Below are 17790 nucleotides of genomic sequence, written 5' to 3' on the forward strand. Positions count from 1 at the left end.
TAACCTGGTATTATAAAATCAATCTGCTGCATCTGACACTATTGCTGTGTCTTTAAAATAATGCAATTACCTTAAGGGTCACAATCCAATAGAACAAGTAACTAAAAGCTACTATAGTAACTATATACAGCAGTCTATAATACCTCTAAACAACAATTTTTTAGTAGGTTATGGATAAAATATGGTAATTCTTTTGGTTTAAGAAAAATAAATCGATTTTTAGAAATCACCAGGCGAACCCCCTTCATTGTCCTGCGACCCCTAGGGGCGGTCCCGACCCCCACTTTGAGAACCTCTCACCTACTGCACCACTGCATTGCCCTGGCAAATTATTGTTATTTTTATTGCCTGACAAACCACAGTTGTCTATGACTTGCCAAATTAACCTAATTAACATAGCCTTTAGATTGCATTTTTGAATAAAGTAAAGAAATTACATATTGAAACTATTGTTTAAAAATTGTGTTTAAAAAACTTCCCTCCAATAAACCAAACTTGTGAAATATTTTTTAAAGAATTGCAGTTTTACTGGATGTTTTTTTTGTTGCCTTTATCTGTGTGTATGTTTGTGCATGTACTGGTTTTGGTGGTTTACAAGGACAGAAATTTTTATACTGACGTGTGTAAAACTAGGTAATACAACATTGAGGGGGTTTATGTGCAAATACAACATTGAGGTGGTTTATGTAAAAATCATACTTAACTCTTTTCACATGCAAAAATTACCACTGGTTTCCTTTGAGGGTTGTGTTTAGGGGCAGGGGTGAGGTAAGGCCATAAGCGGTTTATACTGTTTAAAATACATTTATGCCCATGGAGCGTCCTTGTAAACCATCACAACCATTGTGTGTGTGTGTGTGTTGGGGTACATTTCAAGAATAGAGTGAGACAAAAAATTAAATCTTTTCTTTCTGTAGAATACACTTCAAATTTATTTATATACCACATTTCATACACAAAATGTTATATTTTCTATATTTGTCATTCTTAAAACTTTAGAAGAAAGGTAATTTAAGGTGATTTTAACAATGTATTCTCGTGATGGCTGGTTTAACTTGTTCTCAGCAAACCGGTCGAACCAGATTTCGCCACGATATGATAATTTTATTAGGTTTCGTCCCCTTTCTCCTCATTCAAGTCCAGTTTACCAGCACTTAGAGTATTAGCCCAGAATCAGTTGTCAAACAGTCATTTCAGTTAAGGGTTGATACTATGCCAGTCAGTCATAAAAGGCAGTAAGTTTATCTTGCCTACTGTTTGTGTTCTTGTGCTCCGGACTCGTCCGAAAGATAGCCTTCCAGTTTTGCAAATGCCACAGCACAGATTCTTGACTCCAGTCGAGTGTGAGAACTAACTAATAACATCAGGATTTTTGTTAACTTCAGAGGGAGAGTCAGGCACATTAAAGTAAGTAACTTTAAGTAACGTATGGATTAGTATTCGGCCTACCTACGGGAGATGCAAATCAAAGGATTCAGTTGTTTTTGGTGGAAATGGTTTGATCGGTTCTTGAAGAATCCTTAAATAGAACGACTTGCTCGCGAACGGGCCTTCATGAGAAGGCCTTTACAAAACCACACTGTCCCGATGTGTTCGTTGAAAAAAGATTTAAACCCAACTTAAGTCTGAGTGCCAATCCATTAAAAGACATCTAACTCGCCATTTTTTTTTATTTTTTATAAATTTGCTGTAAATCTTTGGTTCAGACTGGATTTTAAATTGTAGCAAATATCTCCGGGTGTTCAATTTTAATTCAAGTGTTCACACATGAATTAAATTTTAGTTATTTATTTTTAATAAAAAGTTGCAACTTAAAAACCTCATGTAAAAGTAAATGTAATTTATTATATATTTGCATGGATGATGGAGATTGCAAATTTCAAATATAGAAATACATAACATTTGTTGCCATTTAGCATGTTTCAAAATGTAATTCTGCTACTATTAATCAGTTTTTGCACTCACAATGCTCTGCTCTGTGTTTTGTCTGCAGTATGGCTGAATAAAAACTGACTAAGAACAATACAACTGAGATTTTTAGTGTGAGAATTGAGCTTTTTTATATCAAGTTAGGTAATTCATTTATCATTTAATTTATTATTTTATGGTCAAATATCTAGTGTCTTGTTCCATATTAAATAGCAGCTATTTTGCCTTAAACAGCAGCTATTTATATATATATATATATATATATATATATATATATATATATATATATATATATATATATATATATATATATATATATATATATATATATATATATATAAAATCAAATAACTTAACAAGACCAGAGGAATAAAAGTCTAGATTTGGAATTTTCTTAATGAATATGTTGATATAGAAAATGCTTAAAGATTATTTTAATTGTTAAATATTATAGTTGTCAATCAGGAACACAATTCACTTTCAGAAATAACAAACAACATATTGCTGTGACAACAAGCCCTGATGAGCAGTAACAGATTACAAAGATAAAACAGTATTGAAAGATACAATACAGGATACACACATGAGTAGTGTAACATCTATAAGACTTCAGAATTTTCGAATACAAACAGAATTTAAACTGACACACCCAGCGTATCTCTTTCTCTCTCTGTAGAGCGCTGTTCAGGAAGCACTGATGCTTCTGCTTTTTTCTGTGGTTTCCTCCTGCTCTAAACTCTGCTTCTCTCTCATTTCTGTAACACACACAGTGTGCTCGGACAGGTGCCTGCATGTAAATTCAACAACATCTGTCTTTTCTGTTGAAGGAAACTTCTGTAGGCCTGATCTAATGGCTGGACGTTCAAAAAGCTGAGAAAGATGCTTCAACTTCTGAAGGAGAGGCAGACAACTGGAGAAAAGGCCTGTTAAATTTATAACTAACATGCAGCCGCACTGAAAGCCTGGACGAGATAAACTTTTACAGGACTTCTTTTTTTTTAATAGAGAGAAAGCATAAAGAAGCAATTTTTAAATTAATTTTGGAGTAAATGTGTGTCTACGATTGATCTTCCATTTTGAAATCGTTGCATCTGAAAATACTTTTAGGAATCTGATTGTTGTGAATTCTCCTCTTCATCAAGAGCTTCTTTGCAATCACATGCACCGTCTCATCCTAAACCCTGCATGTGTTTAAAAGGTGTCCATATTGACTGACAGCATGTCCTAAAGAAGCCCATGTGCTTTCACTCACGCTGGATTGGACAGACTTTAAAAATTGAGCAAAGAGTTTGGCTTTCGGGAATCATCAGCAGTTTGTCTCAAAGCAGTCTAATATCCTGGAATTCCTAAGGAAAGCAGTGATGGGTAACGCAGCCGGCGGGTTGGAGCAGGCGGAGGGGCAGGAGGCCAAAGGCTCAACGGGAGGCCTAAACCCTGCTCCCTCCATCCTTAAAAAGAAATGTGCCCCTCCAAAGCTACCCATGCCCCCAGAGGAAGAGCTAGAAGAACGCTTCAATGTGGTTTTGGTGAGTACTTTATACAGCACACCGACATGTAAACATTAGGCATGCAGCGATACAAAAGCCGCTTATTCTGTCACTTCCTGTTATGTTAGAAACTTCTGTTTTGCGAGTATTACATTTACTGTCTTGCAATTTTCTCAAACCTGTAAGAGTAAGGAGAAACTTTTTGTTTTTTGGACAATGGACAAATCAGGCATAACGTGAGGATTTCAAAACAAGTGCAAGATTTCATGTGAAATACAAAATGAAGTAATGCTCAGAAAGACACTTGTGACTTCATGCAGATACTGTCACATTAGTTCCACATGGGCTTTTAGTACAGGAACCGGCAATGGCAGCATGACAAATTAGGGAACTTCTTAAGAGAAGTCATAAGACAAAACACGGTCCTATAATCTTAGTGTTGAGAGACCTTTGACAATGTGATGATGTCTAATTAGGGTCTAAAGTCATCAGTGATGCTTAGAGTCATTCTTTTGTTTTCACCATCTCTTTTCTTGGGCAGGTTTGGACCTACAGAGTTAAAAATGTCTGTTAATTAACAGTGTCCGTATTTTGTGATTTACAAATGTTTTCTATTTATTTATGGATGTGAATTGCATAATGGGATGTTGATCTCTGCTCAGTCGACTTTCGATGTTAAAAATTCAACTCTACAGAATAACAAAATGACTTTTATTGACATTTTAGGAGTTTGAAATAATATAAGAAATAATATAGAGAGAAAGCTTTTATTACAAGGTTTTTGTATAGTAATATACACCACCAATCCAGAAAATAGATCACTTTAAACTATTAAAAATTAAATAAAAGTTTTTTTTTTTTTACTTTTTAAGGTTAAAGGTTGTTGAAAGTAAGATTAAGGTCCCAAAACACAATTCAAAAGCATAAATAAATGGTGAGAAATAAAAACATGAATTACAAAATACAGAAAACTGCTAATTAAAGAATTTTTTTACTGTTACATTTATGTTAAGTGCTACAACTACTATTTATTAGTATTGAAATTTATTATTTAATATGTTATTTATGTTGTACTTATATTTAAAATTGGCTGTATGTAGAAACATCTGTATTTAATTTCTGTAGTGACATCAATAAATACACAGTTCACCCTTCTCCTTCACCTCAAGAAACACTTAAACCACTAAACCTGTCTAAAACCTAAACCATATCCTACCAGATAAAGTGTTCTGTAATACAACATCAACATAAGCACACTATATATACACACAGTTAATCTTTAAGTAGTTAAATTTGTTAGCAGTTAAAGGCATCAATGTACAGTTGGACCACTTCATCATTTACTCACTCTTATATCATTCCAAACCTGCATCACTTTTTCTTCAGTGGAATATAACAGCAGGTATTTTAAAGGATTTTGATACCAAACCATTAATGAGACTTCAACTTGTATAACAACACATACGTCAAGCCTGATTTTTTAACTACCATAAAAAATGTCTCTATTACTACAATGTAAACTTTAAATCATTCAATATATTACCGGCATTGACCTTAAAAATATGTAAAAAAAAATATCTTTAATATTTTTTTTTATTAATTATTTTTTATAAATACTCAGTTGTCTCAATTTAGACCCCTAAACCCATCCAAAAACCTACCAATAACACCTGTTTCTAATCTTACTTCAACCCACATTGCTGGTATAAAAGAATACCTACTCCTAAACCTAAGCATAAACCATGTAACATAAAGTGCTATATAAGATGAACACAGTACATACATTGTTTCTAAAAACGTATGTTATTACTTAGTAGTTATAAAGAAGTGGAACCATGGCTTCTAATAAATGTGACTTTATATTTCCCGCTTGCTAATGAATATGTATGATGTCCTGTTGTTAAATTGCTATCTCAGAGTCTAATTTCCGTAGTAAGCTAAAAACAGCCTTCCTTGTAACAAATGGCCATTTGATCCTTCTGAAAATACTTGATCTGAATGCATTTGTGTTTATGAATGCTCAGGAGGGCCCAGCTAGACTTTTCCAGGATCTGTTGATGAAGGGAATCCCTTAAATCCCTCTGTGCACTGCTGAGGGTATGGACAAAACAAGGGATAATCTCGAATATTTTGTCCTGGAACAATGATTAGAAAGCGATTATGCCAATGTATCATCATCAAATATGGGGATTTCCTTTTTACAGGCTACTTTCACAAACCCTGTGAACATTTAATGGATTAATATTGAGAGATACCAGTTTATCAGCTTAATCTTGTGAACACTTTTTTGTTTAGTACCAATAGACCACATTTAGTACCCCACCCAAACCCTGCCCAACACTCTTTCTCTCTCTCTCTCTCTCTCTCTCTCTCTGTTCTTCAGTTAAGCACTCACCGTGTTTCTAAATGCACTTTCGTTCTTTGTGCAAAAAAAAAAAAAAAACATGCACTTAGCGGAAACACCCAAGAACACAGCGCTGCTACGCTAAAGTTACACCCCTAAGTTTTACCAACCACACCTTCTAATTTGACTGAGAGGTGTCATCACAATTAAGCTGTTAAAATATTAAAAACATAAATCTAATTATGAATATCTGCTGAAAATGTGTTCTACAAGACATGCTAAACATATTTTCAGGAAGTTACTTTGCGTCAGACATCAAACATAGCAGCTTATGAACTTAAGAAGAAAAACATAAACTGTAGGGTAAATGAATTGACAAGATATGTGCTTAAATTAATATGTATATATTAATATGCAATGTCATTCTTAAGCTAGGCTATGATGGCTTTCTTTATTTTGTAAGACAGTAGTGGACTCACTGAGAAGTTTTTCAGCCATAAAGGATTGAATTTAGGTAAATAGTGACCTAAATTACTACAGGTTTTCAGTTATGGTTGAGCTGTGCCTTTTAAAGTATGAAGATAGTTAAAATGAGCAGTCCTTGCATCATAAGGTATTTTGTAACATGGTAACTGTCACATTTCCTTCCCTGTGTCTGCTCGATGTTCATCATATGCTGCATCATATGTTAGACGCTATGTATAATAGGCAACTCAGATGTTATTTAAAATTGAGAATCAGTTTTACAAGCTGTGAAAAACAATAAGTAATGTTAGCTTTATATCTGCTTTATATCTGATACTAAAACTTTTCCATGTTATTACTGCAGGATTCAAATGTTTCCATCAACATCACACAACAGTTAGTATAACACTGATGTCAAACTGTACAATGTGATGTACAACTTGTGTTATAAACCCTGCCTGCAGTAAATAAATGTTTTTGATATCCATAGATTATTTCATAGATTTATGAAATAAATTCATTTTGGGATGGACATGCATGCTTAATAGAATTAGACACCATATTTATGAATGTCATCTATTCCTGATCTGACCCTTGTGCATCCTTATGGACATTTTTGTCTATTTCATTTAATTTTTGTGATGATTTCGGGTGTTTTAATGCTGATATACGTTTGGCTAGTTTTGAAATCTAGTTAAACTCAGGACCTTGAAGACAAAGCTTCAATTGGTTTCAATGGGTTTTCCAGTGTTATTTCAGTGAAACTTCATACATGGTTTGTAGCAGGCTTTTGTTTTGTTGACAAGGCAAGGCCTCAAAATATTTACTATTAAAAAAAAAAAAACATTATTTGATGTTAATATTTTGGCATCTTTTTTCAGGTTTGGTTAGTGGAGTAAATAATATTTTGAGTATAATAATACTTTGAACACTGCAGGCTAAATGAATTAAAATTCTGTAATCATAATTATGTGTGTGTGTTGGTTTGGGTTTATTTTCAATGTGATTCTCGACAAAATAATCTGATCACAAATCATGGAAGACTATAATAATATAAAATATTTATAATATTTTTCCATTAAGCCTCAATAAGACTCAATATAGAGCCTAAAATAGTTAGAAAGATGAGATATTTTATGAGAGAACGTAGAAGGTAAAATAGGATGAAGAATGGTAAAATCAAAATACATACATAGTAAATTTGAACACTTAAGGTGTCAAGTGTACAATCCTCACAGTTTCATCTGTATGTAGTTATGCAAAAAAAAGGGCTAAGAAATTGGATTAGCAATAATTCAACAAGTCTGTATAATCAGATTTTACTTTACTTTTGTATTTTTTAGATTGTATTTTACTGTATTATTTTGGTAGTTTATTACCATATTCCCATAATATCTTTGAGTCCTTAATTTAATTGACTTATTTCTGAACTTTTTTCCTTTTCTAATGTTTAATTATTTTGTATATTCAATGTAAAAACTCTTTCAAAATTTACATTAAAAAACAATGGTAATGTATGTAAACAAAATTTTATTTAAAGGGTTATAAAATCATATGATAATACTTTAAATGAATGTTCCTTCAGTTAATGTTAGTTAACATATTTACTAACATTAAACCAAGTAAAACCCAGTACAGCATTTATTAACCATAGTTCAACATTACTTAATGCTTTAGTAAAATCCAAAGTTGTGCTTGTTAACATTACTTAATGCACCATGACTTAACATGAAATAACTCGAACGAACATTAATTAAGTTAAATAACATGAACTAACCGTAACAAAGATGCATAAATACCATAACAAATGTATTACTAATAGTTTGTTCATGTTAGCAAATACATTACCTAACATTAACTAATGGACCATTAATCTAAAGTGTTACCATTTTTAAAATTATTAATGTTTTGGTAGTTAGAGTCAGGACGGATACGGGTAAAGTGTGAATAAATATTAAAATATGATCATTGTTATGGGATTCTGACACTGGCATTTCTGTTCGTTATGGACCTATGAGTATTTGTTTTAATTTGATGCAGAAAAGGTTTAATATACTGATATATTTTTCAAAGCTTTAAAATTGTAAAAAGGACGCACAAGTAATTTTTAGAATATAAAACTTTTTTTGCTGTTGTCATTGTTATAAACGCTTTAATCTTGACTAGTAAATTAGCAAACAGAGAGAGTTGATTGAACTGAATTTTAGAACCACTAGTTTAAATATCAACAATATATCCACAAGCATTTTACACTGCAGTCATTTCAATGCATGTGTCTGCCAGCATGTTTGTTTAGTCACAAACCTGTCATTTTCCCTCTCAGAGCACCATGAATCTCCCTCCTGATAAGATGAAGCTTCTGAGCCAGTATGACAATGAGAAGAAATGGGAGCTGGTCTGTGATCAGGTGAGATACTGCTACTATCACATACGCTGATCAACTTCAACATTTTTCAAGTTGCGTTTTTAAGTACTGGCAGCAAAATAGAACTGAGAGTGTGCCAGGGTACTGAACGCTCTCCCACTAACTTCTCATTAGCCAGAGATTACTCATATTGAAATATGTAATGAATGCTCATGTTGAAATACATAGGTCATTCCATTTTTGAGTAGTTTTCTTTGAACAATTGCATGGCTTGGGTGTAGGCGTGCCCTCTGAGAGGAAGTTGTGTGGCAGACTACATTTAGACATGCTATAAGCTTAAATGAGCTAAAGCTACACTGTGACACAAATACAAATAGCAAATTCATACGTTACAGGCATCTTGATCTTGCACTTTTGCTGTTGTAATATTTTAGATTGTTATGAGGGTATAATGTGTAATACGCAGGCATGATGTATTTATATAATCACATAAAAGCAAAAAATAAAAACAGCATTTGATTTATATTATTAAGTCACACAGTAAAATGAGTGTCTGTAGTCTCTATACTGAAAAATGCTTCTTGTGTAAATGATCTAACCATTTTTTGTTGTTGTTCTATGATGTGTGAATACAATTAAAAGACTTATTTGTTGAAACCTTTGCACTTTGTAGTTTAGGAAAAACAGTGATTGATAGAAAAAAAATCCTCCAATTGACTCCAAATATTCCAATTGACTTTACATTGAATGACACAATCATATCTAGGAGTTTTAATAAGAAGGTGTATTTAACTGTATTTTTCAGTGCACATTTGTATTACCCTTTATTGTCGCTAAAAATAAATACAAATATGGGTAGCACTGTACTTGAAGACTGTCATTAAACCTTTATATTCATTAAGATGTGAATGAGATTTTATACATGCTAATAACAACTGCCATTAAGTTTCATTTGCGTAGTTATGACTAAGGCCAGACAGAATCTGTGGATACTTTTGATATTTCTGCGCAGAATATTGTAACAAATCTGCAGATTTATGCTGAATGATTTTGGGTACATTATAACCAAAAACCTAACATGTTAAATAAAAACATAATACATTTTAAACTTTTATTTAATGTTGACAATGCAAATCCTATTAGATCCATTTATTTGGTAAACAAAGCAAGTCTCTAATGTACTGCATCAACCATATATCTACTAAATGACAGAAATAATCACTTTACAATAACATAAATGGGGCCCTTGTTCTTTTTCTGGTGCTGTTTTTATGTTTGTGTGCGATCAGTTTTTCATTTGTACTTATACAAGTAAAACAAATATATTAACTTAATTCCTTAATGTTGTCCCAACACAAATCAATTGTGTGGAATCCAGCATTTTTAACAGTGTAAATCCAATATTAGAAATTTAGATAATAATCACATGAACATTTTCATATTAGTCAGTAATATTACTGAAATTAATTTAAAAACTGAATAAATATAAGTTTACACACATTTACACACAACTAAATATATAGACTCAATGATGGGCTGAAAATCTGTAGATTTCTGCACGCTCAGATTCTGTGTGCCTTGTTCTGACATTTTAAATGCAAACTGGTCATTGTTTGCTATGACAACTTGATTTAAACAAATCACAACCTGTTTTTTTCATTGTCATGACGGCTTGACATCATCAAGACAACAAAACCTGTCATAAATCTGTCATAAACATGACTGTCATGAATGAAGCCATTATAAATATATCATGGATTTGATAACAGCCTCATTATAATATCAAGAGTTCAGATGCAAAAACCTCTAAATTCTATCTGAAATCTTCTCCTAAAATGAGCATTTTTTTCAGCCTCTTTTGTTTATGTTCACTTATTTTACTTTAAAGGACGTTATTCATCACTGTAGAAGTAAAACTACTGAGCCTACACACAGGAGTCGAAGAAAAAAGCTAAATTTAAAAGAAAATATCAAAAAGCATTTAGAGGTTTGTGCATCTAAACTCAACTACTATGCTACAAGCTGAATTTGTCATTAAAATGTTGATAAATACTAACAACAGTTAAAAATAAGTATTTTTTTATTAATTATTAATTAGAGTAATGACACTTTTATTGAGACATGTTATGACAAATACCGTTTGTTCCACTGAAAACAGGATCAGAAAAATATTAATGACACAATTATAATATCTCATGACAGTCATGTTTATGATAGACTTATGACAAGTTAAGTTGTCTTGGTAAAGTCAAGACTGGTTGTGATGTATTTATTTATGTCAAGTTTTCATAACAAGCAATGTCATTTTTGCATTTAACATAAGAAAACAGAGCAAATGACACTTAATAACAGTTGTCATGAACATGCATAAAACACGTTCAAGACGTGGCATGATAATTACGGTTTCATAACAGTCTAATGAAAACCCCTTCAAGCAAAGTGTTGCTCATAATTTTATTTATGTTTAATGAGAGTAAAGGATAACACAAATGTGTGGTTAAACAAGATGATGTAAATGAAGAATGGGAGATTGAGAGGGAAAAAAGAAGACAGCGGTATGAGGTCAGGCACAATGCGGTGAAACTGTTCGTCTACGCACTTCCTGTGTTAATATTTTTGTCTCTATGACAACGGTGGGATGCAAATTTGTAGCTGTGCATGCAGAGAACAAGTTATTATGGCAACGCATGCATGCAGCTAAACTGTTTTGCTTACCTTGTACATCCTGAAGGCTTCAGTATACACCACCTTCAGTGACAACTGGAAAGTTAGGCTGTTAGTTCAATATCAGATAATTAAAAATGAATCACCAGATGCCAGATTTACAGCAATATTTGTAAGGAATCTGAAGTAAAGTTACATTGCATTTACATGCCAACTAATTCTCATTAGATTATATATCAGTAGACTGTTAGGTTAGGGTTAGGTTTAGTGTAAGTTGACATGTACTTGCAAAGTTTCTTATAGTCAGTTAAATGTCTGATGAAGAAGCAGTATCAACAGATATTAAGCAGATAATCTACTAATACTTAAATGGACAATCAAAATAAAGTGTTACCTCTAATTTCATAACTGTTTTACAGATTTTTACAGATGCTAGGTCACTTCTCAATACTCAAGTTACTTAAGCAAAACTCTTCACACAATTCTCCTGGGCGACTTTCAGCTTGGCAAAACAGCTTATTTCATATTCAAAATGCACTACAACTACCAAAACACAGTTTGCACGTAATTTCAAAATACAAAAATTTGTATACACAACATCCACTAATACAGATATAATTTTTAGATTTGAAATATGTTTTAATAAAATACTGCTGTTGAATTTTGCTGTCTTATTTAGTTTTGCAATATGTTATTGTTTTAATCATAAGTTTAGCAGTTTTGAAAACAGTATGTAAGCGTGTGCAAAATGTCCTGTACGTACAAAGATTTTTGGCAGTTGTTGTGTCTGAGTGAGAAATAACTTCATGAAATTTGAGAGATGTAGTCATTGATGCACTTTGTGACAAAACAATAATTGATCCTCTGTTTAACCCACATATACTTCTGTTGTGAAAAAGTGACCTAAGTATTGATAAACGTTTCCTCATGTTTGTAAAAAAACTGCTTTAGAACATATAACTCATGAAATATGTTTAAACCTGCTTTTACTTCTGTTGTAATCGAATGACTAAGACTAAACATACTGCAAATTGTAGGTTGCTCTCTAATTTTAATCTCCACTGTACACAACATCTTTTAGTTGTGTATCTTTTATCTTTTAGTATCTTTTTAGTATATTTAAGTCAGATACCAGTCCATGAATAGTTTCTGTTTCTCTATGGTCTAATAGGAGCGATTTCAGGTGAAAAACCCTCCTTCAGCTTACCTCACTAAAATCAAGAGCTTCTACCAGGACCAGGGTGGAGTCACACGCAGGGTCAGTGCCATCTCTCTTTGTCCTTTCTTTTCCTCTCCACTTTCCTACACTGTCATTCTCTTTTACCTCTTGTCATTTCTGACACCCACCTGTGGAAAAATCCCAGATGAAAGCTTTTGTTGAGAGGTGAATGATTGTCTGTCAGTCGGTTAGCGGTTAGCTTACTGTATCTCTGCGGGTCTTTCTCCACAGTTCAAGAAACGTGTGCAGGAGTCAACTCAAGTCCTGAGAGAGCTGGAAATATCGCTGAGAACCAATCACATTGGGTTAGTGGTTGCTTTATTTTGTTGTGTATTGCAATGATAGACTTCACTGCTATTTCTGACCAGTGTTGAGTTAGTTATGATTACTATTTACACCATTGCATCATTTTATACTAGGTCTGAAAAGTTATTAAAGGGCTAGTTCACTCAAAATTAAATGTCTGTTATTAATTACTCACCCTCATGTTGTTCCAATCCTCTGAGAACTCCATCATCTTACATTGACAGTAATGGTCCAGAAATAGTCCAGAAAAAGAACAAAAGACATTGTAAATCATTCAATGTGACCTGAAATGTAATAATAGGAAGCTTAAGAAGAACACTTTTGAGTGCCAAAACAAACAAACAAACAAACAACACCTGGGGGGTATTCCAGAAAGCTGGGTTAACTTACCATCTGCTAAAACCTAAACTCTCGGTTGATTTACCCAAAACCTGCTTACCGCGAGTATGTTGGTTCCAAAACAGGTGACAAGAGTTAGTTAAATCAACCTCCTGAAGATAACCGCGGGTTAATGCACGTGCACGGCACACACCTGAAGGCATTTTCAGTAGATCGCCGAATTCACGAGTCACCATAGAAAGTCACGGTGAGAAAAAAAGGGCAACGCACTTTACAGAGGCGAAGCTGGAGGTTTTAAACACAGAGATTACACATCTGCTTCAACGAAGGAAAGAAATATAGAATAAGAAATAGATAAGAAAATAAAAATAAATAATAAGAAAATTTATTAGTTCATTAAATTACACATGCCACCCTCCATTTTATTGTAATGATAAATTAAACTGCTCTTTAACATCCTTTTTGAGTATGTTGTGTAACCATTCATGCATTTATTTTTCTTGCCATTAATTTCTTAAGGCCACAATATGTGTGTTGACTAATAAGGCTTATAGAAATTGTAATCTTTCTGGAGCTAGAACTCTGCCCAACGTCATTAAACACAGAAACATTATCATAAACGGTAATATTTAATTACTGGAGCTCTTTATTTAACACTCTAGAATATTCTTTCTGACATGCAGCTAATAGAAAGAGGCCTGTCTAACTGCTGTGTCCTATAATAAAGGCTTTTCAGTGGTTGAGTTTTTGACTTAAACCACACACTCTGTCACTGTTGTAAGTGATTGTTGTCAGATAGCTTTAGGTTCTTTTTATTTTGCATGCAGACAAAGTTCCTTCTGCCTCAACTAACAAGCAGTGTAAGAATTTTCTGCACTTTTCCATATTTGAATATTACTCTTGGATCACAAAATCTTTTATCTACATATTTTAATTCTAAAGTAGCTGTATAAGGTCCATCTTCAAAGATAAAGTCACATGAGCATCAACTTAAGGTGAGAAATGTATATGAAAAATATGTTACACGTTGAAAGGTGTGTGTATAAAGCAGTGTACAAAATCATTCATTTTATTTCAGGAAATGAAGAAATGAACAGACCAAACTATTTGATTAAACATAGTTTTTTTGACTAATTATATATTTTTAGCACTCTTCCATCTGTTTTGTCTGCTTGGGTCACTGAGATTTCCTCTGGGTCAGGCTGCAGGTAGGGTGTCATCGTATAAGGCAGAAAAGGGTATCTTTTGTCCTCCAGCAAACAATGTAGTGCCCAGTAATGATTCTATTTTATAATACAACTTTTTTACTATATTTGTGTTATACACTTGAATCATTACTTCCTGAAAATCAGCCATTTAGCCTCAACATAGTGATGAGGTGGGGTGTGTGATGAGCTGGTAAGTGGAAGCAGTAATGAGTTTAATAGTTGAAACACCAAAAGATTAAGGATAGAAAATTAAGTTGTACCTGCACATTTATACTTTGGACAAATTTTATATTATCAGTGTCCTTTAGTGACTGATGGAGCTTTAAAATCGGCTGCAATTAATGCACACAATAGCATTTAGAAACCCTCAAAAAATATTCTATTAAAAAATGTAGGTGTGTGTGCGTGAATGTATATATAAGAACAACGTCCTACATCTTAAATTAAAGATATGTTTTCCTACAAAAGACAAAGCTGCCACTTATAATATTATACAGAAAAATGTGAGGGTGCAGAAGGAGAGAAAAAACACAAGATCTGTAAGTGAGATTCAAACTCACTCTGTTGTGCGATCCGTTATTCTTTATCGACGCACTGTCCACTACGCTATTCCCGAGCTCTGAATCATCCGTGTAATGATACGCAGTAATGTATTACCAAGGAACTGTACAAAAGTGTAAAAAACAGTTCAGTGCCAGGCGTACTGTACAGGTGGTCCTACTGCCACATTGTACAGTTGCCTAAAATGCCCTGACGCGATTACAAAGAGCTGCACTGAATGTTTTTATGGTAAGCGCAGACCCGCGGTTTGTCACATTTGATTTCAAAAAGGTTTGTTAAATACATTAACATTATGAATTTGGTTATGAAAAAAACTATGCACTTATAACCCTCTCACAACGAAAAAACTTGTATCTGTGTGTCCACATCCATAATATTCTCATCAAAAGAGCACGCAATGCTCAGTAAACTCTCTGAAACAGACAAACTCTAAAATAGCAACTTATTCTCTGAAGATAACCTGCTCCGGAGCAGGTTATCTTCAGAGAGTAAGTTGCTATGGCTACTTAACATACCCAGAAGTTACCTCCGATTTTGGAACCAAAGTTGAGGTTATCCACCTACTTACTCTCAAACTTACCCGTGTATGTCACATAACCTGCTTTCTGGAACAGCCCCCTGTAGTTACAACTTCGTTTGTCTTTGTACTCACTTCCTGTCAGGTCATCAAGAAATTTGTTTTCTACAGGCAGTACAATGTTTTGCAATTAGGGTGTGTTTACTGAATCTCAAATTGTATTTTATTTTTTATATCAATGGAAGACATGTTTTTTTTTTTATGAAAGCAGTGTAGCAAGGCGCTGCGTGTGCACTTTATGCAAATTGCTTAGCACTCAGCATTTTTAGAGGCTCTGACAGTTGTAGAAGTCCTCATCGCTGAGTGGTTTTAGCAGTGCAACACGCAAGGGTCAGATTGCCCATAGTAAACATTCACTTTGATCTCACATAGGAGACACTGTTAAACAAAGTCATTCTTGCATTTTATTGTGCACAGGCCCAGATTGGCTAACCGGGAGAACCGGGAGAATTCCTGGTGGGACGGTCCGTTTTTTGGCTGTGAGGGCCGGTGTCCCTAGCTGCTTGCACTCTCAGCAGTTGCACGTTTTTCATTTATTTGTTTATTTGACCATAACCTCACTCTTTTCATTCATTATTGTGCCGCAGCTCCGCTCTTTTTTTATTTTCTCGCAGCCCCGTGAGCAAAATGCAGCCCGCAGGTTAATGATGATCATCATTAACCTGCGGGCTGCACCCCATTCCACCCAAAACAACGGCACCTTAGTGAATATTAATTATTTTTAATGAATATTACACCTCTTCAATGAAAATCAGACAATTCACTACATAAATACATCTGACATAACTCGATCAGAAATCTAAAAAAGGAGAAAAAGATTAGGGTATAAAAAGAGTAGACTTAAATAGCAGCAGATGACAGTACCATAATTAACAGCGCTATTGTGGTCTAGTGGTTAGCACGTTACATTTTGACGCCGCCGATCCGAGTTTGAACCTCACCAGAGAATAATGTATTTTTTTCATTTTCAATGTTAAGACATAAAATACTGTTTGGGTTACTTATGTAGGGTACATATTTTTTTGTGTGTGACGACCGTTACAAAGGACTGGATATCTATAAAGAATTAATGTTCTCATATTTATGAAAAACATTTGAAGTTCTAAAGCAGCTGTGTCCTTGAAAAGATGTGTTAGTGTCACTTGAAACTGAATTGGAAATAACATTATTTTAATATAGTCAGTTGTCGACTGAGGTGGGCCGGTCTAAGGCTTGAAACTCAAGAGCTAAAAAGGAGTCCCACTCCGGCCCTGATTGTGCACAAAAGTGTTCTTGGAGCTTCGCATTATTCTGCAAAAAATAAATAAATGAAATAATAATAATAACAACAATATTTACTCTGATTCTTGCATTCACAACAAATACTGTTGTTGACAAATTTTCTGCTCTTGACTAAATGTGTCTTTACTATGTGCAAACGTGTTGATAAATATAATCTTCTTTAGTTGAAAAATGTAATTATTCAGCAAAATACATGTGTATATATTTGTAAAAAAAAGAAAAAATATATATATATAATTTCTCAGCCTGTCTGAATTGATTTAAATAGAATTGTTAAATTTACTGCAAGAATTGAAGGCAAGTACAGTGTAATCGTAATATTAAAACAAAATTAGTTGTACAGTAGGCTGTACAGTTAGAATTAAGCTGACATACTTGCAAAGTTAGTCATAACCTGATGAAAGTGAGTTATACGTGTTTGCACAGGGGTGGGCAAACTCGGTCCAGGAGGGCCGGTATCCTGCACAGTTCAGCTCCAACACTAATTAAACACATCTGAACATGGTAATTAGTGTCTTTAAGATCTAGAAATCTATAAGCAGGTGTGTTTGATTAGAGTTGGAGCTAAACTGTGCACTGGCCCTCCAGGACAGAGTTTGCCCACCCCTGTGTTAGCAGATTAAGCAGAGTGTCTATTAATACTCTAATGACTTATAATAACTTTGGAACTAGGTGCCAACTAAACTCTCATTATTACTTTAAGTGGGTCACTGGAATACTTAATTCTGATTGGTCAGCAATCACATTCCACGGAATAAAAACTGGTAAAAGTTGACTGATTGGCCATCTGCTAACTGAGTAATAGTACAAGCCGTATAGGCTGCATCCAGCTGTTTTTATTTCTGCAAACTTACATTTAAAAAAAGAGTAAGTTAATTATTACAGCTCAGACAATGCTTCATGTTTCATTGTTTACTTTTGAGGCAAGTAGCCTTGTATTAAGCAGGATTACAAAACACATAAAGCCGGACAGGGACAGGCTTAGTAAGACTAAAAGAACCAACCAGCTGAAAAAAAAACAACCAGCTAGATATACTTTATCCCT

General features: G+C 33.8%; 1 protein-coding gene across 1 annotated transcript in view; it reads left to right on the top strand.

Moving 5' to 3' along the window:
* Nucleotides 1-1131: 1131 nt before the first annotated feature.
* fmnl1a (formin-like 1a) overlaps nt 1132-17790 on the top strand; it is a 36884-nt gene continuing 20225 nt past the window's right edge. Inside the window, exons 1-5 of the mRNA XM_087244860.1 lie at nt 1132-1407; nt 2757-3455; nt 8549-8632; nt 12426-12512; nt 12705-12778. Coding sequence (XP_087100986.1) covers nt 3291-3455; nt 8549-8632; nt 12426-12512; nt 12705-12778 — 410 coding nt within the window. The 5' untranslated portion in view covers nt 1132-1407; nt 2757-3290. The remainder of the gene's footprint in view (nt 1408-2756; nt 3456-8548; nt 8633-12425; nt 12513-12704; nt 12779-17790) is intronic.

The sequence above is a fragment of the Danio rerio genome, chromosome 3 (assembly GCF_052040795.2).
Source record: "Danio rerio strain M-AB ecotype USA chromosome 3, GRCz13ab, whole genome shotgun sequence".
Lineage (NCBI taxonomy): Eukaryota > Metazoa > Chordata > Actinopteri > Cypriniformes > Danionidae > Danio > Danio rerio.